This window comes from Dendropsophus ebraccatus, chromosome 2, assembly GCF_027789765.1.
Source record: "Dendropsophus ebraccatus isolate aDenEbr1 chromosome 2, aDenEbr1.pat, whole genome shotgun sequence".
In the NCBI taxonomy this organism is placed as follows: Eukaryota; Metazoa; Chordata; class Amphibia; order Anura; family Hylidae; genus Dendropsophus; species Dendropsophus ebraccatus.
Genome location: NC_091455.1, coordinates 201,724,467 through 201,748,158, shown reverse-complemented (window position 1 = coordinate 201,748,158; position 23,692 = coordinate 201,724,467). Strand labels below are relative to the sequence as shown.

The following is a 23,692-nucleotide window of genomic DNA, read 5'->3' as shown; positions in this document are numbered from 1 at the left end:
AAGGAGAAGAGGACAAGGATGAGGTAAGAAAAAGAAGAGGACAGAGGAGGAAGAGATGAAACACAAGGAGAAGAAAGAGATGAAAGATAAGAGGACAAGGTTGATGAGATGAAGAAGAAGACTGAGGAGGAAGAGATGAAGGAAAAGAGGACCGAGGAGGACAAGATGAAGAAGAGGACCGAGGAGGAAGAGAGGGAGGAGAAGATGATGAGGGTGAGAGTTTTAGGAGAAAAAGATGAGGGTGAGAGATTTAGGAGAAGAAGAAGGGGGTGAACGATGAAGGAGAAGAAGACAAGGATGAAGAGGAGAGGTAAAAGAGAACAAAGGTGAGAGGTGAAGGAGAAGAAGACCAAGGAGAAAAAGAGGAAAAAGAAGAGGTCCAAGGAGGAAGAGATGAAGGAGAAGAGGATAAGGATGAGATTAGAAAGAGAAGAGGACAGAGGAGGAAGAAATGGAAGAGAAGACTAAGGAGGAAGAGAGAAAGGACAAAGGGAGAGGTTGAAAGATGAAGAAGAGGAGAACGAGGATGATGAGATAAAGCAGAAGAGGATGAGGGTAAGAGATGGAGAAGAAGAGGGCCGAGGAGGAAGAGCGAAAGAAGGGAACTTAGGAGAAACAAATGAGGTAGAAGAGTACTGACGAGCAAGAGATGAAGGAGAAGAGGATGAGGGTAAGAGATGAAGGAGAAGAGGACAAGGGTGGTGAGATGAAGACAATCAAATGCGAAACACCAAGAAACTAGACACCTATACAAAAGACACAAGATTGTGGAGGAACATGATTCAAACAGGAGAGAAGAGGAAGCTCAGTGGATCAAGCCAGAAATCGGAATATAAGAACGACAATCCCAACAAAGATAAGAACTGAGGAGGAAGAGATGAAGAAAAGGAAGAGGAGGAAGGCGCCCAACAAGACAATGAGAAATTTGACATCAAACACAGGACAGATGAACCAATTAGATTTGGGATGACACATGTAATACTCTCCTGAGATGATTTTTACACTTTTGGGGAACATTGTTTTTTTTTTTCTTTAATTTTCTAAAATTTTTAAGGGCTTAAATTGCATTGAAGACAACAAAGAAACTACCCTGTACTCTTAATTAAAGTAGTTTTTTTTAGGGGGGAGGGGTTCTATCTTAATTTCTTTCAGAATTTCTGCAATGTTAGCAAAAACACTTTAGGACGAGACTTGATAAATTATTCAGAAACGTCTACATGGTAAACACCCATTCTGTACACAGAGTGCACAGAGACCGAGAGCTTAATGCTATGCACCTGCCTTCCCTGGATGAGTCCTGTCATCTATGTGGGGTGAGTGCCATTTTGGAAAACACAATTTAGAATTAAATGGATCACATATATGGACGTCTGCCCTGCTCCAAATGATGCTAATATTTGGCTCCAGCAAGGTGTGACCAAAAAAAGTTATCCGGACAGATGTCCACATCTGGAGGCTGATCCCCTTTATGGTGCTTTATTGGGTGAGAGCAGAAAAGGGATTAGTGGCAGCTGTTACCACTCCATTAGATTCCAGTGTTCACCTTCGCTAGAATCCTCAATATTATGAAAATGTAGTGTCTGAGACCAGAGATAACCCAAGCCCCCAACCACTAGGAGTAGAAAATGGCCTGTGACTTTTCTGGCCTGTGACTCTTATGGGAAGGATTTGGATCCATCACTCAGATATCATACATGTAGCTATCAAGTGCCCTGTAAGCTCTGGACCCCTCTTGCATCTAACCAATGGTGCTTCCTGTCATCACTTCCCTGCACTGATGATGACGAAGCAGACAGCGAAAAATGATTCCCTGACAGGGCCCATACCCTACATGATGAACTACAGAAAGGAGCAGATGGACTTATACTTTGGCAGTAAACAATACATCATACAGGAGGGAACCTATACAACTTAGTGGGTCTCATGGACAATATAAAGGGGCTTATATTCTTACAGCAGCGCATCTACTACTTAGAGGGGCCTATATTCTTACAGGGGCCCATACACCATACAGAAGGGCACATATACTATATAGTTATACACTTAGTGGGGACCATCAACTACTTAGCGAGGCCTTTATTCTGATAGGGGCCTATGCTCTAGGGCTCTGTACACTGGCAGACCTTATGGTAAATGCTGGCTTTTCCCCTGCTCAGTATTCTATTGCAAATTTCTCTCCCTTACCCACAATGCTTCAGTTCTGCTCCTATCCCAGGACCCATCCAGCGAGGGGGAACACCAGATATGGATGAGCTTAGTCATGTTAGTCCTTTTCAATACCTTTAATTAAGAGTTTAGCTGTAGATATGAGGGAGCCGGCTTTGAAGGTGACTACGCCAGAGTCATTGGTTCCCAGGTTTTTTAGGGTTAAGGTGTGGACTGTGCCGCTCTGCACTGAGATCTGGTTCACAGGGCTGTTCTGCAGGGGAGAGCCATCAAGCCACCACTGCACATTCCTTAGGCCTGGGCCGGACAGCTCGCATGAGAAAGTGGCCGTCTCCCCCGCAAAGACATCCGTGTTCTTTAAACCGGACACTATCTCTACGTTACTCTCTGTGACGGAACGGGATCAAAAAGAAAGACAAGAAAATGTCATCAAATCAACCAAATATAGTAAACAAGATATAGAATAGGAAGAGGTTGAGGGTCAGGAGGAGCTCAGCCCAACCAGACTGTCCAACAGAACCAGACCATCCGACAGAACCATCAGAACATCTGACAGACTCACCAAACTATCGAACAGAACCACCAATCCATCCAAAAGAACCAAACCATCTAAAAGAACCATCAGATTTCCCAACAGAACCACCAAGCCATCCAACATAACAAGGCAATCTCATAGAACCGGACTGTCCAAGAGAACCTAATCATCCAACATAAGCAGACTGTTCAATAGAACCAGATCATCTGATAGAACCAGACTGTAAAATAGATCCAGACTGAATAAGACCATCTGATAGAACCACCAACCAACAGAATCCAAAACCAACTTGTCAAATTGAGCAGGACAGTTCAATTGAACTAAACTGTTCAATAGAACCAGACTGTCGAATAGAACCAGACCATCTGATAGAATAGACTGTACAATAAAACCAGACAGAACCACCAGACCACCTGATTGAACCTGACTGTCCAACAGTAATAGACTTTCCAATAGAACCAGACTGTCCAACTGAACAAGATCATCCGACAGAACCAGACTGTCCAATAGAAACAGACTGTAAAACAGAACCTTACCATCCCATAGAACCAGACCATCTGACAGAACCAGACTGTCCATTAGATTTAGACCATCCAATCTAATCAGACTATCTGATAGAACCAGACTATTCAACCGAACGATACCTTGCAATAGAACCAGATCATCTAATACACCCAGACTGACCAATAGAACCAGATCATCTGATAGAACTAAAGTGTCCAACAGAACCATATATGCTTATAGAACCAAATCATTTAATAAAACGCAGATGGTCCCAATGAACCAGATCATCTGACAGAACCATAATGTCCAATATAATTAAACACCAATAGGCTCAGATTATCCAACAGAATCAGGCTGTGAATCAGACTGACCAAAAGAATTACACTATTCAATAAAACCAGACTGTCCTGTAGAACCCGATCAAATGGTTCAACCAGCAACCTACTCTTCCAATGGCATCATACTGTCCAATAGAACCGGACTATCTAATAGAACAAAACCATCTAACAGATCAAACTATCCAAGAAAACCAGACTGTCTAAAAGAACCAGAAAATCCAATAAAACCAGGCTGTCTTATAGAACTGGATCATATGATAGAACCACACTGACCAACAGAGCCTAATCCTCCAATAGAGCCACGCTGCCCAACGGAACCACATCAATATCTACATCATGTGGGTGGTGATGTGAATCGATGCCTCCTCATATGGACATGAACTCCCCTCAATTCTACACACTCAGGATGTACATAGTGATGTGAATGGTGATGTGAGTCAGTGCTTCCTCTTATGGACATGTACTTCCATCTATTCTGCACAGTCAGGCTATGTTCACACTACGTAACTTTTTGTATTAATCACGGGCGTCGTGGGCGATTTGCAACAACGGCCGTGATTAATATAAAAGTTACGTTGCACTGCAGTCTGAGAAAATCCCGGCCACACGATCCCTAGTTGCTGCACAAAAAACTGAGTTGTCAGTTTTGTGCGGCCACTATTCATTGAATAGTGGCCGCACAAGCCTGACAAGTCAGGCAATGGAGCGTGCGGCTCCGGATGCATGTTCCATTGTTAGCTATAGTGAATTGGGATCCCAATTCAGCACAAATGAACATCATCTTCAGTGACACCGGCCGGGTCACAGAATGGCCAGTGTTTCACATAGTGTGAATGCGGCCTCAGGATGTACATATGTACATATTGATGTGGATGCTTCAGGATGTACATATTGATGTGAATGCTTCCTCATATTGGCATGTATGTCCCTCTAGTTCACACAGTCAGGGTGTACATATTGATGTGAAAGGTGATTTGAATTAATGCTTCGTCATATGGACAGGTAGGTCCTTCTAGTTCACACAGTCATGGTGTACATATTGATGTGGATGGTAACTTTTGGTCTCCTCTGAAGCTCATGTACTGTACAAGGAATAACTGAAAGGAGCTGGAGGCTTCACTATGAGCAAGAGGCATCTCTTTGTCTACCCAATGGTTGCCTGACTGTATAGTACAGGGATGGTCTATACTGGAGTGGAAGGTGACCATCCATACTGCAGGGTATATAGCTAGGGGGAGAACTACTTAAGACACCTGCAAAGTGCCTGCAGGTCATTGAGGAGCCTTGTCCTGACAATATATACAATGTGGCCAAATACAACAATCCACAGGAGCCTAGCAGATCCCCCTGCTGCAAATGATTGCACTGCCCTGCAGACTACACCGTGCATTTATAGATCCAGTGCAAAAAGAGATCTGCTGAAGCAACCAATCAGGATCAAGAGGGTCTGCACCACTGTTTATATATGGCAGAAACATGAGCGGCAGGGAAAGTGGAAGAGTCTAACTGGGGAGTAACACAGGGGTTGCATAGTTATGATGTGTTACCTGATACAACGTATGCCCCTGACCAACAGACTTACATCCAGATAAAACAGGTGCCCGGGGATGCCTTGGTGCCATCATCTATACTGACATCAGGGGGTGCATGTCCTCATTCATATTGCCATCAGGGTCATGTGCCCTCATTTGTACTGACACGAGAGACACATGACATCATATATACTGACATCAGGGACACATGTCCTCATTTATACTGCCACCAGGGGCGCATGCCCTCATCTGTACAGACACCATTGACACATGCCTTCATCTATATTGCCAGTATAGGAGCATATGCCCTCATGTATGCTGTCATCAGGGGCGCATGCCTTCATCTATACTGCCATCAGGTGCATGTGCCCTCATCTATACATCTATACTGCTGACGGGACCATGCCCTCATCTATACTGACATCAAGGGGCACATGCCCTCATCTATACTGACATCAGGGGAAGCATGCCCTCATCTATACTGACATCAGGGGTATGTGTCCTCATCTATACTGACATCAGGGGATGCATGCCCTCATTTATACTGACACCAGGGGCATCTGCCATCATTTGTACTGACATCAGGAGCACATACCCTCATCCATACTGACATCAGGGACACACACCCTCATCTATACTGCCACCAGGAGTGCATGCCATCATCTATACTGATCACAGGATCCTCCAAGGTCCTATCAGTGAGGGGCTAGAGCTGGGGGTCAGTCCATAAATTTGAAGACAATATGCAGCTACTCTAATTTGAAGAAACCCTGCGGCCCACCACTATACACCACCACTCCAGTGATCTGCTGCCTAATTCATAATAAAGGCGACAACCCCCTGTTGGCCGTTATTCTTCAATGTTAATCATGTGACATCGTTTATAGGTGTTGATGTCACTAATGCCCGCCATATTCACAAAGGGAGGAAGAGTCTTCATCTAGCTCTGATCTAGCTCCAAACACCGAAAAAGTTTCACAATGATAAGACAGTCTGGATCTATCATGAACGTCTCCACCACGGACGTGGCATGTTACCTTGAACAAAAACAGAGGCCGTGGTCTGAGTGGATCCGGTGCTGCAGGTGTAAGGGCCACAATCCTCCATGTCCACATTGTGTATCACCAGCTCAACTACATGACCGTCCTGTGTCATCTCATACTTATCACCAGGTTGCAGGACCAAGGCCCCCTTCCTCCACTCCACAGGGGCTGCTTCACGGGATACCATACACTGCAACACAGCGGTCCTCCCTTCTGGGGGCTCAATGTTCTGCAGCTCTTGTGTGAACACCACGGGCAGGGCTGAAAAAGAGGAAAGAGGAGACCTCCATGGGTGTACTGAGAAGGGCACTGCCATAGCTACACAGTGCCAGACTGTGTTATATAGTTATATACTGTACATGGTGGTATTATAGTAATTATATTGTTATACATATGAGCAGTATTATAGTTATATTCTTGTATATAGGGGGCAGTATTATAGTAGTTATATTCTTGTATATAGGAGCAGTATTATAGTAGTTATATTCTTGTATATAGGGGCAGTATTATAGTAGTTATATTCTTGTATATAGAAGGCAGTATTATAGTAGTTATATTCTTGTATATAGGAGCAGTATTATAGTAGTTATATTCTTGTATATAGGGGCAGTATTATAGTAGTTATATACCTGTATATAGGAGCAGTATTATAGTAGTTATATTCCTGTATATAGGAGCAGTATTATAGTAGTTATATTCTTGTATATAGGGGCAGTATTATAGTAGTTATATTCCTGTATATAGGAGCAGTATTATAGTATATTCCTGTATATAGGAGCAGTATTATAGTAGTTATATTCCTGTATATAGGAGCAGTATTATAGTTGTTATATTCTTGTATATAGGGGCAGTATTATAGTAGTTATATTCTTGTATATAGGGGGCAGTATTATAGTAGTTATATTCTTGTATATAGGAGCAGTATTATAGTAGTTATATTCTTGTATATAGGGGGCAGTATTATAGTAGTTATATTCTTGTATATAGGAGGCAGTATTATAGTAGTTATATTCTTGTACATAGGGGCAGTATAATGGTAGTTATATTCTTGTATATAGGAGTAGTATTATAGTAGTTATATTCTTGTATATAGAAGCAGTATTATAGTAGTTATATTCTTGTATATAGGAGCCATATTATAGTAGTTATATTCTTATATATATGAGCTGTATTATAGTAGTTATATTCTTGTATATAGGAGCAGTATTATAGTAGTTATATTCTTGTATATATGAGCAGTATTATAGTAGTCAGCTTCTTGTACATAGGAGCAGTATTATAGTAGTTATATTCTTGCATATAGGAGGCAGTATTATAGTAGTTATATTCTTGTATATATGAGCAGTATTATAGTAGTCAGCTTCTTGTACATAGGAGCAGTATTATAGTAGTTATGAACAAGGATCAAGAAACAGAGTCTCGCACTCACCGGACTGAAGATGCAAGTGGTTTATTTCCGATACATCAGAGTAGGCTAGGCGGGGAGAGGGGAGATGGTGAAGCAGGTGTGTTCAGCAGGAGCAACAAAATGTTTCACGCCTACAGAGGCGCTTCGTCGGGCTAGGAACGCCCTGTAAGTGCTGGGGAGGTGCTTAAATAGCAATGCAGGTAACAATAAAGTTGTTGAAAGACAATCAATAAAGTTGTTACAAAGGACAAGAAAAAAAAAAAAAAAAAAAACCCATCAATAAAGTTGTTACAAAAGACAAGAATAAAAAACCTACAACAAAAGCAAATAGACATAGCGGTCAGTTATAACAAAGTATTTAGATCGTTCCTCTCGTTCAGGCCACTTGGCCCGGTAGCATCTAAGCGTAGAATCCATCGGGTTTCTCGCTTGAGGAGAAGTTTTAGTCTATCCTCTCCATTGCTGGGGGGATCTATACGTTCTAGACCTATGAACCGTAATGACTTAGTGTCACTGTTATGAGCAGTACGTATATGATCGATCAACCTGGGGACACCCTTACCCGTGCGGACAGAATACTGATGTTCTTTAAAACGTGTCCACAACGGACGTTTAGTTTTACCGACATAGTATCTGCCGCACGGGCAAAGGATGGCATAGACGACGTGGGTCGTTCTGCAGGTTATAAAGTCGCGGACAAAACACTCTCTGCCTCCAAGGTTGACATAGGCTTTGTTCAATAATTGGGGGCAGTAATGACAAGTGCCACATCGCTTGTTGCCTTCCGGCAGGTTGCGATCTAGCCAGTTCCTATTCGGAGTGGCGCGATTCTCAGTCAGGGAGTCGGCTATGGTGATGTTCTTTCTGAAAGTGATAAGTGGCTTCCGGTCAACTACCTCTCTAAGGTCACTATCATGCTGTAACAAAAACCAGTGTCTTTTAATAATGTTGGTCACCATATCATTTTGGTTGCTGTTCTGTAGCGCAAAAGTGAATCTTTTATTGCTAGGGTCGAAGACCTTCTTGGATTGTCTGTGGGATTTATCAGACAAGAGGGAGGTTCTGGGAAGAGTATTAGCCCTAGCGTGTGCCTCTTCTAGGAGGTGAGCTGGATAGCCTCTATTGAGCAAGCGGGCCTTGAGGTTGGTAGCTTGCAGCTGAAAACCTTCTTCAGTACTGTTGATGCGTTTCAAACGCAGCATCTGACTGAAGGGTATTGACCTTTTAGTCTGCAAAGGATGGGAGCTGTTAAAATTTAACAAAGAATTTACGGCAGTTTTTTTACGGAAAACAGTGGTAGTAAGACCCTGGGGCGAGGCTTCAACTAAAACGTCAAGGAACTCAAGTGTATGGCCTCCAAAACAAAATGTAAAAAACATATTACGTGAGTTGTGATCATTCAGAAAAGAAACAAAACCCTGAAATTCCTCTTTGGTGCCATTCCAAACAACAAAAATATCGTCCACATAACGGTGGAAAGAAACGATACCCGTGATGTAAGGATTGCATGGAGCAAAAACTAAATCCATTTCCAGTTGTGCCAGAAAGAGATTGGCATACGTACAGGAGACCGGCGTGCCCATAGCGGTGCCGGTCTCCTGACGGTACCAATCTCCTCTGTAGGTAAAACAGTTGTTCCTCAACACAAATAACAAAGCGTCCCGTACAAAATTACGAAAGTTTAAAGGCTTGTCAAGGCGACCGAGGATGCAATCGACAGCCTCCACACCCGCATCATGGGGGATGCGGGTGTAGAGGCTCTCTACATCCACGGAGGCCAAGGCGAACTCGGGTTGCCAGTGGACATCGGCCAAAACCTGCAGGAAACTATTAGTATCTTTGAGATATGTGACAAAACATTGCAAAATAGGGCGAAGTGCCCAATCCAAGTACTGTGAGAGACCCTCGGTCACTGAGCCGACCGCCGAGACGATAGGACGACCCGGCGGGCGGCTCAGCGACTTATGGATCTTGGGGAGCAGATACCATTTGGGGGAACGGGGGGACTCGGGGATGAGCCGCTCGGCCGTTTTACGGTCTATGGCACCAGTCTGCACATGGGTGTGCAGCAGGGAGCGCAGCTGCTCCTTGATCGAGACTGTGGGGTCTCTACTCAGTCTACTATAAGTAGTAGTGTCCTGCAATTGTCGTGTTGCCTCTAGATGGTAATCTTCCTGGGTCATTATGACGGCAGCGCCGCCTTTGTCCGCACGGCGGACCAACAAATCGGGCCTGGATTTAAGCCACTTCAAGGCTCGATGTTCACGGTCTGTCAAGTTGGAGGAAGGTGCCGTAATATGTTTTTTACATTTTGTTTTGGAGGCCATACACTTGAGTTCCTTGACGTTTTAGTTGAAGCCTCGCCCCAGGGTCTTACTACCACTGTTTTCCGTAAAAAAACTGCCGTAAATTCTTTGTTACATTTTAACAGCTCCCATCCTTTGCAGACTAAAAGGTCAATACCCTTCAGTCAGATGCTGCGTTTGAAACGCATCAACAGTACTGAAGAAGGTTTTCAGCTGCAAGCTACCAACCTCAAGGCCCGCTTGCTCAATAGAGGCTATCCAGCTCACCTCCTAGAAGAGGCACACGCTAGGGCTAATACTCTTCCCAGAACCTCCCTCTTGTCTGATAAATCCCACAGACAATCCAAGAAGGTCTTCGACCCTAGCAATAAAAGATTCACTTTTGCGCTACAGAACAGCAACCAAAATGATATGGTGACCAACATTATTAAAAGACACTGGTTTTTGTTACAGCATGATAGTGACCTTAGAGAGGTAGTTGACCGGAAGCCACTTATCACTTTCAGAAAGAACATCACCATAGCCGACTCCCTGACTGAGAATCGCGCCACTCCGAATAGGAACTGGCTAGATCGCAACCTGCCGGAAGGCAACAAGCGATGTGGCACTTGTCATTACTGCCCCCAATTATTGAACAAAGCCTATGTCAACCTTGGAGGCAGAGAGTGTTTTGTCCGCGACTTTATAACCTGCAGAACGACCCACGTCGTCTATGCCATCCTTTGCCCGTGCGGCAGATACTATGTCGGTAAAACTAAACGTCCGTTGTGGACACGTTTTAAAGAACATCAGTATTCTGTCCGCACGGGTAAGGGTGTCCCCAGGTTGATCGATCATATACGTACTGCTCATAACAGTGACACTAAGTCATTACGGTTCATAGGTCTAGAACGTATAGATCCCCCCAGCAATGGAGAGGATAGACTTAAACTTCTCCTCAAGCGAGAAACCCGATGGATTCTACGCTTAGATGCTACCGGGCCAAGTGGCCTGAACGAGAGGAACGATCTAAATACTTTGTTATAACTGACCGCTATGTCTATTTGCTTTTGTTGTAGGTTTTTTATTCTTGTCTTTTGTAACAACTTTATTGATGGTTTTTTTGTTTTTTTGTTTTTTTGTTTTTCTTGTCCTTTGTAACCACTTTATTGATTGTCTTTCAACAACTTTATTGTTACCTGCATTGCTATTTAAGCACCTCCCCAGCACTTACAGGGCGTTCCTAGCCCGACGAAGCGCCTCTGTAGGCGTGAAACATTTTGTTGCTCCTGCTGAACACACCTGCTTCACCATCTCCCCTCTCCCCGCCTAACCTACTCTGATGTATCGGAAATAAACCACTTGCATCTTCAGTCCGGTGAGTGCGAGACTCTGTTTCTTGATCCTTGTTCATTTATCCTGCCTTTTTTGTCTCTGCACCGCCGCTCCACGGTTTGGATACAGTCTGTGTGCTATATACTCCAGTCCCGGGTTTCCCACATTGGGTGTACCTTGTAGTTAGTGTCGGCCGGAACTCTCACCATACGTATACCATTATGTCTTTTCCTCCACCGACCCAGGCACAACCAGATGGACACCAGGACCCCAGCATGGACATAGGAGCTTCAGCACCTACAGAGGCTTTAAGCGCAGGGAGAGTGGGTGCAGGTGTGTTCTTCACCTCCTGTAACAGCAAGGAGGAGGTGCAGGTCATTGGACTTAAGTCCTTGGAAAACCGGATCAGTTCCTTAGCTGAAAAGGAAATCAAGTCTTTCTGGACTGTGAACTCCCTGCAGTCTTACGTGGAAAGTAATCGAGTCCCTCGTGGACTCCGCACTTACAAGTCGCCTTCCCAATACCAGGACGACGAGGCGTTTTTGAGAGAATGGCAAGAGGCGCATCATCTGCACGCTCTAAACCTCACTAAAATCGTGCTGAAAAAAAGCCAAATCGAATATGAACGGATCACCACAGAGTTACTAAAAAGCAAAACGGAATACCGGACAAGACTCCCCGATAACGAGTCTACGGTTTTTCTGAATAAGCTAGAGAAGCGTTTAGTTACTCTTCAAACAGACATTAAAGATCGGAAAAGGGAAAAGTTCGTGAGAGATAAAGCCGATTATGACCAGGGGAGAATTTTTGACTGGAACACAAAAGGCAGAAAGAAGCCTAAATCGACCAGGAGAACACCTGATTTCTGGACAACTGATTCCGAGTCCAGTCAGTCTGACAGTGGGCCGAATTATCCCCAAACGTCAGCCCCTTTAGGCGGCCGACCCGCAGGGGTGGGAAGAAGAGGAGACGGCCCCAATCGGGGCCCACTGAAGAGAAAACAGGTCTCATGGCGGCGATAGTAGACCCTCCAATGGTGGTCAATTTGACAAACGTCACCCTCCCGGACGGATGCGATTCTTTGCTCAACAAAGGACTTAATTATGGCATAAATGAAAAATTTTCCATCACAACCTTCGAAGGCGATTTACATAAAGCAATACGCAAGATGAACCTCCATAAATTCTTCGCCACGCAGAAAAAAACAAACCCCACCAGCAGCGTCTCTGATATACAGTACCACATCGGTCCACTGGGGTTTTTTCCTCCAACCACCTTCGATACCCGTGAACAAGGATGCCTTGCAGACCTCATTTCCATGGCGAACAGTACCACTGCAGTTGATATGACCCCTGTCTCGGTATCCACAGATACCCCTTTTACTGGGGGAAACCCCTCCACTTTTTCGCCCCAAGTTACCCCAGGGAGCCCATTGGATTTGTTCCACAAGGCTGTCCTGAGAGATGTCAAGGCACTCTCCTACCCGGCACCTTCCTCCAACTTGACAGACCGTGAACATCGAGCCTTGAAGTGGCTTAAATCCAGGCCCGATTTGTTGGTCCGCCGTGCGGACAAAGGCGGCGCTGCCGTCATAATGACCCAGGAAGATTACCATCTAGAGGCAACACGACAATTGCAGGACACTACTACTTATAGTAGACTGAGTAGAGACCCCACAGTCTCGATCAAGGAGCAGCTGCGCTCCCTGCTGCACACCCATGTGCAGACTGGTGCCATAGACCGTAAAACGGCCGAGCGGCTCATCCCCGAGTCCCCCCGTTCCCCCAAATGGTATCTGCTCCCCAAGATCCATAAGTCGCTGAGCCGCCCGCCGGGTCGTCCTATCGTCTCGGCGGTCGGCTCAGTGACCGAGGGTCTCTCACAGTACTTGGATTGGGCACTTCGCCCTATTTTGCAATGTTTTGTCACATATCTCAAAGATACTAATAGTTTCCTGCAGGTTTTGGCCGATGTCCACTGGCAACCCGAGTTCGCCTTGGCCTCCGTGGATGTAGAGAGCCTCTACACCCGCATCCCCCATGATGCGGGTGTGGAGGCTGTCGATTGCATCCTCGGTCGCCTTGACAAGCCTTTAAACTTTCGTAATTTTGTACGGGACGCTTTGTTATTTGTGTTGAGGAACAACTGTTTTACCTACAGAGGAGATTGGTACCGTCAGGAGACCGGCACCGCTATGGGCACGCCGGTCTCCTGTACGTATGCCAATCTCTTTCTGGCACAACTGGAAATGGATTTAGTTTTTGCTCCATGCAATCCTTACATCACGGGTATCGTTTCTTTCCACCGTTATGTGGACGATATTTTTGTTGTTTGGAATGGCACCAAAGAGGAATTTCAGGGTTTTGTTTCTTTTCTGAATGATCACAACTCACGTAATATGTTTTTTACATTTTGTTTTGGAGGCCATACACTTGAGTTCCTTGACGTTTTAGTTGAAGCCTCGCCCCAGGGTCTTACTACCACTGTTTTCCGTAAAAAAACTGCCGTAAATTCTTTGTTACATTTTAACAGCTCCCATCCTTTGCAGACTAAAAGGTCAATACCCTTCAGTCAGATGCTGCGTTTGAAACGCATCAACAGTACTGAAGAAGGTTTTCAGCTGCAAGCTACCAACCTCAAGGCCCGCTTGCTCAATAGAGGCTATCCAGCTCACCTCCTAGAAGAGGCACACGCTAGGGCTAATACTCTTCCCAGAACCTCCCTCTTGTCTGATAAATCCCACAGACAATCCAAGAAGGTCTTCGACCCTAGCAATAAAAGATTCACTTTTGCGCTACAGAACAGCAACCAAAATGATATGGTGACCAACATTATTAAAAGACACTGGTTTTTGTTACAGCATGATAGTGACCTTAGAGAGGTAGTTGACCGGAAGCCACTTATCACTTTCAGAAAGAACATCACCATAGCCGACTCCCTGACTGAGAATCGCGCCACTCCGAATAGGAACTGGCTAGATCGCAACCTGCCGGAAGGCAACAAGCGATGTGGCACTTGTCATTACTGCCCCCAATTATTGAACAAAGCCTATGTCAACCTTGGAGGCAGAGAGTGTTTTGTCCGCGACTTTATAACCTGCAGAACGACCCACGTCGTCTATGCCATCCTTTGCCCGTGCGGCAGATACTATGTCGGTAAAACTAAACGTCCGTTGTGGACACGTTTTAAAGAACATCAGTATTCTGTCCGCACGGGTAAGGGTGTCCCCAGGTTGATCGATCATATACGTACTGCTCATAACAGTGACACTAAGTCATTACGGTTCATAGGTCTAGAACGTATAGATCCCCCCAGCAATGGAGAGGATAGACTAAAACTTCTCCTCAAGCGAGAAACCCGATGGATTCTACGCTTAGATGCTACCGGGCCAAGTGGCCTGAACGAGAGGAACGATCGAAATACTTTGTTATAACTGACCGCTATGTCTATTTGCTTTTGTTGTAGGTTTTTTATTCTTGTCTTTTGTAACAACTTTATTGATGGTTTTTTTTTTTTTTTTTTTTTTCTTGTCCTTTGTAACAACTTTATTGATTGTCTTTCAACAACTTTATTGTTACCTGCATTGCTATTTAAGCACCTCCCCAGCACTTACAGGGCGTTCCTAGCCCGACGAAGCGCCTCTGTAGGCGTGAAACATTTTGTTGCTCCTGCTGAACACACCTGCTTCACCATCTCCCCTCTCCCCGCCTAGCCTACTCTGATGTATCGGAAATAAACCACTTGCATCTTCAGTCCGGTGAGTGCGAGACTCTGTTTCTTGATCCTTGTTCATTTATCCTGCCTTTTTTGTCTCTGCACCGCCGCTCCACGGTTTGGATACAGTCTGTGTGCTATATACTCCAGTCCCGGGTTTCCCACATTGGGTGTACCTTGTAGTTAGTGCCGGCCGGAACTCTCACCATACGTATTATAGTAGTTATATTTTTGTACATAGGGGCAGTATTATGGTAGTTATAGTCTTGTATATAGGGAGCAGTATAGTAGTCAGATTCTTGTACATAGGGGGCAGTATTATAGTAATTGGATTTCTGTACATACTGTAGGAGGCAGTATTACAGTAGTTACATCAGGACTATATTAATATAATGGGTTCCCTTTACCTTTTACATGTAGTTTTGCAGATGTTTTCTCATTCTCTACATTACAGCTGTATTCCCCAGAATCTTCTAGTGTGACGTCCTTGATACATAAGGTGTGGATGGTTCCTGTGACTCTGATCTCGTACTTTCCTCCCGACCTGATCGTGGCCGCTCCCTTTTTCCATTCTGCATTGACATTGGGTTTGGAGAGCTCACAGCGGAGGACCGCTTCCCCTTTCTCATCCACATTCACTGGCTGCAAAGACTTGGTGAATTTTAAAGCTACAGCTGAGGATAAAGTGAAGACAAGTTACAGGTCACAATAACCCATACAGGATAATAATTGTTCTGATGAGGATTTTGTTTTTTCTGGATGTGCCGGATCTGAATGTTGAATGGACCCAGCTGCTTCATTACCTTTAGACCTCAGACTTCCTTCACCCCCATTAGTGCCATTTCATTATTTACCTTTGACCTCCAGTTGCGCTGTAGTCGTGTTCTGTCCCACCCTAAAGCTGACTAGACCCAAGTCCTCCAGTGAGACCTTCTTCAGGGTCAGGGTGTGAATTTTGCCCTTGTGGACGGCAATCTCATTCATCTCATTGGATTGTAGTGGGACCCCTGCCAGGGACCACTGCACATCAGGAGCCTTGTCTTTAGACACCTTGCACTTGAAAATGGCATCTTCTCCTTCATCCACACACACATTCTGCAGCTGGTCCACAATGAAAGCTTCTGGTTCTAGAATACAACATCAACTTATAAGGAATGGGGAAAAGCAGGAGGTATGCCATTGTAATACTCCGCCAGATCTGTCCACTAGAGGCAGTGACACAGACCTCCACCGATATGGACATCAAACGATACAGATCACCACTAATACAGACCTTCACCAATAAAGACATACCCCGATAGGGACATTGAACGATACAGATCACCACTAATACAGACCTCAACCAATAAAGACATTCCCCAATATGGACATCAAACGATACAGATAACCACTGATACAGACCTCCACCAATAAAGACCTCAACCGATATAGAACTCGACCGATATAGATCACCACCACGTTGGTGCGCAACCAACACAGGTTTCCACCAATGCAAACCTCCACTGACATAGACTAGAACGATATACACTGCCACCAATATAGACCCCCACTGATATTGACTAATACTAACAGAGTGCAACCAACACAGACCTTTACAGATATAGACCGCCACTAACACAGACCACCACCAACACAAACTTCCACTGATGCAGGCTGCCACTAAAATAAACTACAACTCCCAGAGAATGCCACCATTGATGACACAGAGCAGCAATAATGCGGACTGTCAAAGCAAACACTGCCACCGATATAAGCACAGACTGCCACCTAAAAATACACTGCAATGGACACAGACCGCTACCAACAACACAGACTGCCCCCACCACAGGCTGTCACCACTACAGACTGTCACGACCACAGATTGTTCCCACCAAAGACTGCCAGTGACATCGGCCACCACTCCTACTGATACAAACCACCACAAATCTAAGCCTACACTACACCTCCAATCACTATGTCAGAGTAAAGCCATACTGGAGTACTACTACCGCCATCTATGCACCATGCTCTAAGATTCGACTGCAGACTGAATATGTGTTTGGAAGCGCCAACAGATAATGACTAAAAGGTGGCGTCACCACCACACGTCTGTACCCTTGAAGCCCTCAGCGCCTTTTGTGAAGGATACAGTGACTTTAATGTTATTAATGACCAGATTTTTCTATTGTGACTTTTCTGTCATGGTTTTACCTTTTACGGTGACACTGGCCGTAGAGCTGTGGTCGCTGGTGTGGCAGCTGTACTCTCCTGCATCAGACAGCTGCAGTTTGTGTATGGAGAGTTCCACCAAGCAACCCGACTGCCTCATCTCATACTTGGCCCCTGACGTCAGAGTCACTCCACCTTTCTTCCACTGCACAGGGGCATTGGGCTTGGATATCTCCGCTTTCAGGGTCACCGTTCCTTTCTCCTCCCCTTGCTGATTCTGCAGGTGACCGGTGATCTGCACGGGCAGAGCTGAGAGAGGACAATGCAGCCGGTTAGGATGAAGTATCCCGATGGATTTATAATTGTACCATGTAACCTTTTCCTGCACAGATATAATCATCTATATAGCCACCAGTCACCTCAAGAACTGCACTCACTATCCTGCTGTTACTTCATGTCTTATCCTCCAGTCAACTCCAGAGCTGCACACCTTATTCTGCTGTTACATCACGTCTAATCCTCTAGTCACCTCCAGAGCTGCCCTCACTATTCTGCTGTTACATCATGATTTATACGCCGGTCACCTCCTAATCTAGGATGGGCTTGATTTGAATATACAGTGTGATGAATAGCTGGTTGTTATGAGTGTTGTCGCTGCAGGTGGGCTGCATACCTGTAACAGTGACTTTAGCTGTGGATGTCTGGTTCCCAATGTCACAGAAGTACATTCCGGAGTCATCAGGCTTAGCATGGTGGATCTGCAGGGTCTGGACCTTACCGCAATCCAAGAGACTGTGTTTTGCACTGGGAGAGATCTGCTCAGCTCCTCTCCTCAACACCAGGGGGACGCCAGGCTAAGAGATCTCACACTGGAGGACCACCGAGGAGTCCTCCTTCACTGTCATGTCTGACAGATCTTGTGTAAACACCAGTAGTTGAGCTGGAGACCAGAAGGGGCATGAAACAGGATTCTTAAGGGGGAGTTGTAAAGAGGGAATGCTCAACTATAGTGGCTAAGGGCCCTATTCCACCGGACGATTATCGTTCGGATTATCGTTAAATCATTCGAATCTAAACGATAACCGTTCGGTTGAAATGCAGTTAACGACCGAACGAGAAATCGTTGATCGCTTTATAAGACCTGGACCTATTTTTATCGTTGCTCGTTCTCAAAACGTTCGCAAATGTTCGCATTGAATAAGACGTCGTTCGGTCGTTCGCAATAGATACGAACGCAATAGCAAATAAATAGCGAAGAAAAAACTATCGCAATTACGATGATAAGTAACGATTATCGTTCCATGGAAATGAGTGAACGTTTCAGGTCTTTCACAATAGTGGTTATTTGAGATCGTTAATCGTTAACGATTATGCAAACGATAATCGTCCGGTGGAATAGGGCCCTAACTGGGCAAGGGGCTTAAAAAAAAAGTTTCTGACATGGTTCCCTCCATTATAAGAGTAAAAAGTCAAGAAATAAAGAGGAAATAGTAAGGACTAAGACTGTACCCATTGTTAACAAAACACAGTAATCACTGAACTCATGGAGATCATTAAAAACATTTGAATGAAGTACTCAATAAAGAGTCTCCACTGATGCTCCCAAAAAATTAAATATGCAAAACAAGAGTCCGTGGATCCTCGGTTGGAATCTCAAAACACGGGATAGCCAGATATCTCTAGCCTGTTGCCACGAGGTGCCTCCATGATGGGGAGAGCACCACACCACCCTGATAGATAGCCCCTTAAGTCCTACTAGGTTGCGAGTATTGGAACATAAATAGGGAAACAACAGGGTGGCCCCCTTTTTGTCAATGTCTAACTCAAGGTACGAGTATTGCGATCATGACAGGCTAGAGATATCTGGCTATCCCGTGTTTTGAGACTCACCACCAAGGCTCCACGGACTCTTGTTTTGCATATGTACCCATTGTTACCAATATGATTAATACATAGAAAAAAACATAGGGGGACATTTATGAAGTCCGCGTTTTTTGCGTCAGCCGTAAAAAAAAATGTCCCTGCAGCTCCGACAGTACGGAGATTTATGTAGAGGCGCATTGCTTCTACATAAATCCCGTGCGCAAGGACCCTGGATCCTTGACCCTTGAGAAAGGCGAGCAGTGAAACAGGTCGGGGAGCATAGTGATCCAGGGTCCACATTTAGGTTACTATTTAGGTAATATATGCTGAGCACTTTATGAAGTTGTTTATGAATGTCCTGTGAGTCACTTGGCACTTCAAGATGTATTTCTGTGGGGGCACTTGCATTATATGATCCTACATGATATGTGATATACCAGTGATACAGATCAGGATAATGTATGTTTATATGGTCTTTTTATATATGAAATTATTTTTCCATCTCATTACTTCCTTGCATTCCACTTTACCAGTGCTGATTATTTTTCTTTTCAAATATTTTTTATGATGTTTATGCAAATAGCATTATAAAGCATTTTTTATCATATACGATGGACATAGTGGCCTGGCTATTTGCTATGTAGGTTGTATATAAGATTGTACCCAGCCTGGGCACTCACTGGGATAATATTTCCTGCTGTGCACACCCATCACCTTACCCTGCACCGTGAGCTCCGCTGTGGACTCATACGGACCCACTCTGAATGACACGCTGCCTGAGTCCTCTTGGGTCACGCTGCTCAGCTTCAGCACATGGGATCTGCCCTTCTCCACTGAGATATCGTTCATCTCGTTCTTCTCCAGAGTAATTCCCTGCAGCTTCCACTCTACTTCTCTTGCGTTCTCATGGGAGACGTCACATCTGAACACGGCGTCCTCACCAGCAGCGACTGACACATCTTGAAGACCACGGACAATGGTGATGTCCAGCTCTAGGGGACAAGAGGGATGATAGTTATCATACAGTGTATTACTGCTGGCCTCTCTTATCTACATTCCACTACCCCTTCCCCTCTGCTCACCACATGGCGCTTGGTATTACTCTACCTCTGACGGTGAGGGTCGCTGAGGTCCGCTTGCTCCGGGCTGTACATGTATATTCTCCTGCATCCTCTGGTTCCAGGCTGTGGATTATTAACTCCCGGACAGCACTATCTTGCCGCATCTCGTATTTGTGGTTGGGCTGCAGCTTCTCGGCACCTTTCCACCAGTCCACAGACGCCATTTTGGTGGAGACCTCACAGAAGAAATGAGCGCTGCTTCCTTCCTCCGCCTCAGTGTTCTGCAAAGTCTTCACAAACTGGAGGACTGCAAAGAAACATCAAGAACCGTAAAAGGTATTAATGTTAGTATTTTCCTGCCGTGTAGCTATATGAATTGTAAATTTTATTTTTTGGAGCATAAAATGTGGGTTGACTTTCCTTACATATTGTTGGCAAAAAATAGGATTCTGAGAGTCCATTATAGAGATAGAGGGGAGCAGAATCTGGTCACCTGGTTACCTGTGAGGTCTAGAACCTATGGTTGCCTGGATACTAGTAATGCCTAGAACATGTGGTTACATTGATACCGGTGAGGTCTAGTACCAATGGTTGCCTGGCTACTAGTAATGCATAGTACCTGTGGTTACCTTGATAACAGTGAGGCCTAGGGCCTATAATTACCTGGATATTGGTGAGGCCTTGGACCTTTAGGTGCCTGGATATTGATGAGGCCTAGGACCTGTGTTTGCCTGGATACTAGTAAAGTCTAGGACCTGTGGTTACCTGGACACCAGCGAGCCTTGAGACCTGTGGTTGCCTAGATAAAGTCAAGGCCTGGATACCTGGATATTGGTGAGGCCTTGGACCTTTAGGTGCCTGGGTATTGTTGAGGCCTTGGACCTGTGGGTGCCTGGATACTGGCAAGGTCTATTACCTGTGGTTACCTGGATACCAGTGAGGTCTAGTAACTGTGGTTGCATGGACACAGGCAAGTTCCATGTAGTGAACTCATGCAGAATCTGTTAATAGTCAAGTCATCCAGGACTGCAGTGTAAAGCATGGTGGAGACAGACAGCTAGACCCGGAGTCTCTGAGATCTGAAGTGTTCGAGACTATGCAGACTTAAGAAACTGCCTAACAAACAGAGACTAAAAAAGAAGATTGAGGCTGATCCAGGGATTGAACTCACCATTCACTTTGACAGTGGCCATGGTCTGCTGGTCTCCGGTGTCACATGTGTAATCTGCTGCGTCTTCAGCCTCGGCGTCAAAGATGACCAACTCAGCAACGGCTCCATCTTGTTTCATCTCATACTTGCCACAAGGGAAGATGGCCACCGTCCCCTTCCTCCATTCTACTGGGACATTGGGTTTAGAGGTCTCACAACGCAGGGTCACTGTCACTCCGTCTTCTACCACCGTGTCCTTCAGAGGTTTCACAAACTCTATAGGGATGGCTGCAACCAGAAATCGACATGCAGGGAATATTATACTAGCTGAACAAATAGACTTATACAGGAGATACCCAGGTTATACCAGCATGTTCCATATCACAATATACAGAGGATACCCAGGTTATACCAGCATGGGTCACTATATACAGGAGATGTCTAACTTATACCAGCTGTACATATATAAATAAATACAGGAGATACCCAGGTTATACCAACATGTTTCATATCACTATATACAGGAGATGTATAACTTTTACCAGCTGTACATATATAATTATATACAGGAGATACCCAGGTTATACCAGCATGCTGATACCAGAAATACATACACACAGGAGATACCCAGGTTATACCAGCATGTTCCATATCACTATATACAGGAGATACCCAGGTTATACCAACATGTTTAATATCATTATATACAGGAGATGTATAACTTATACCAGCTGTACATATATAATTATATACAGGAGATACCCAGGTTTTATGAGCATGCCCCATATAATTATATATAAGCATTGTTTTATGTTATATCAGATGAATAGAAGGCAGATGATAACAGAAGTGAGTAGTATGGAGTAGTAATGAGATCATATTATAAGACAGCAGTAAACTAGATGCCCGGTGACCGTTGACTGATCAGGTTCTGTACTGTTGGTGGGGATGGCCGACCTGTTTGCCCATCCTCTGGCACTTGCACTTTGGCCAGCACCTGGACCCGTCTCTGCCTGTCTCCTTAGTGCTGTGCACCAGTGCCCTTTGGTCCATGCACCACCACCCAGATCAGTCCCAGAGGTTGTGACCTGGTAGACACCTGCTCTGATAAGGATTATAGAGTGAAACCTGGATGCTGCTTAGAGATATCCATCAGGAGTGGTCCAGTCAGGACAGTAAGGTGGCACAGAGGGTCCTCACCCACTGATAAGTGTCCAAGTTATATCACCCTATCACAATGGTGGCACTGCTCAGGTGTATAACTGCAGTGTAGAGCCATTCCTAGGTATGTGGCTGTTTACAATTCATGGACAGTTTCTTTGCTCTGGTGGTATATATATATATTACCTGTGACGGTCAAGCAGGCCTTAGTCTCCTGCTCTCCAGTATCACAGCTGTATTCTCCAGTGTCCTCCATCCTCAGGTTGTGGATGAGCAGTTCCCGCACTTTTCCGGACTGCCTCATTTCATACTTGGCTCCTGCCTGTAGCCCTAGCCCTGCTCTCCTCCACTCCACTGTGGCCCCAGCCTTGGAGACCTCACACTGCAGGGTAACTGAGCGCTCCTCCTGGGCGGCAACATTCTGGAGCGGCCGCGTGAAGAACACGGGTAACGCTGGAGAAATCACAGAGAAGCCACGGAATGTAACCATATAAAGATGGTGAGGTATAACTGCACAACAGATTCCATATAACATATGACGTGCACAAAATGATGGGGACCAGAGGGGGAGGAATAAAAATCATTATCAAAAGTCCAGTATATGGTGGAATCTGAACAGCAACACATGGGGCCTCTAAGTTCTGTACTATAGAGCTATAATGAAATGTGTACCGCCATATAGGGCCCTGTGCTGCACAGCATCCCCCCCTAGAACCAAAGCTCCACTGTATGTTTATAGCACAGAACCTGCTGGAATATTCAATATATAGCTATCATCAGGTCCTACACTTTTCTACCCCATGGAGAAGCCAAAGACGTCTGCAGTTATAGAGGCCACAATCACCCGGAGACTGCATACCTCTATACGTTCTGAAATATGTTCATAATTCAGAAGCATTTTGGTACATTATTTGGGATGTCGATATCACAAAAACTGTGAAAACAGACTTATTGAGCTATAGCTTACAGGATATGTTCCAACTATAGATCATAGCAGGTGAAGGAGGCCATCTTGGGATATTGACGGCTGCAAAAAATGGTCATGATCATTATTTGTGGCCGTCAATATAATGAGTGGGAATGTAACCATATTGTAATAAAATCTAAATATAGCAAAAAGAAGGCTTAAAAAAGAGTTTGAACAGGAACCTGTGAGATCAACTTCCCCAGTCCCATAGCAGGAAAAGAAAAATGAAACTTTGATTTTAATATAAGAAAAACAAAAAATAAAAAAGTATATGATTGTTAATGCATTTAATTTTTTTTTTTATAATGAGCTGAATGAAAAAACTAAATTTCTTCCAAAAAAACAAAATGGAGAAAACAAATCCGTATATAAGAACCAAGAAGAGACACACAAATATGTCACAACACAACACAAGCTGATTGACTAGATTGTTCATGGTGATTTTTAGTTTGGGGATTTTCTTTGAATATTTTAGGAAGATA

At 44.7% G+C, this 23,692-nt stretch overlaps 1 protein-coding gene across 2 annotated transcripts in view; it reads right to left on the bottom strand.

The window, feature by feature from the left end:
- Positions 1-23,692, bottom strand: part of OBSCN (obscurin, cytoskeletal calmodulin and titin-interacting RhoGEF) — a 152,422-nt gene that overhangs the window by 40,587 nt on the left and 88,143 nt on the right. For both annotated transcript variants that reach the window (XM_069959132.1, XM_069959133.1), the window contains 9 exons: positions 22,430-22,696; positions 21,104-21,370; positions 19,979-20,239; positions 19,591-19,863; positions 17,051-17,317; positions 15,715-15,987; positions 15,268-15,534; positions 6,113-6,379; positions 2,281-2,553 (listed from right to left, as the gene is read on the bottom strand). In XM_069959132.1, the coding sequence (XP_069815233.1) occupies positions 2,281-2,553; positions 6,113-6,379; positions 15,268-15,534; positions 15,715-15,987; positions 17,051-17,317; positions 19,591-19,863; positions 19,979-20,239; positions 21,104-21,370; positions 22,430-22,696 (2,415 nt within the window). The remainder of the gene's footprint in view (positions 1-2,280; positions 2,554-6,112; positions 6,380-15,267; positions 15,535-15,714; positions 15,988-17,050; positions 17,318-19,590; positions 19,864-19,978; positions 20,240-21,103; positions 21,371-22,429; positions 22,697-23,692) is intronic.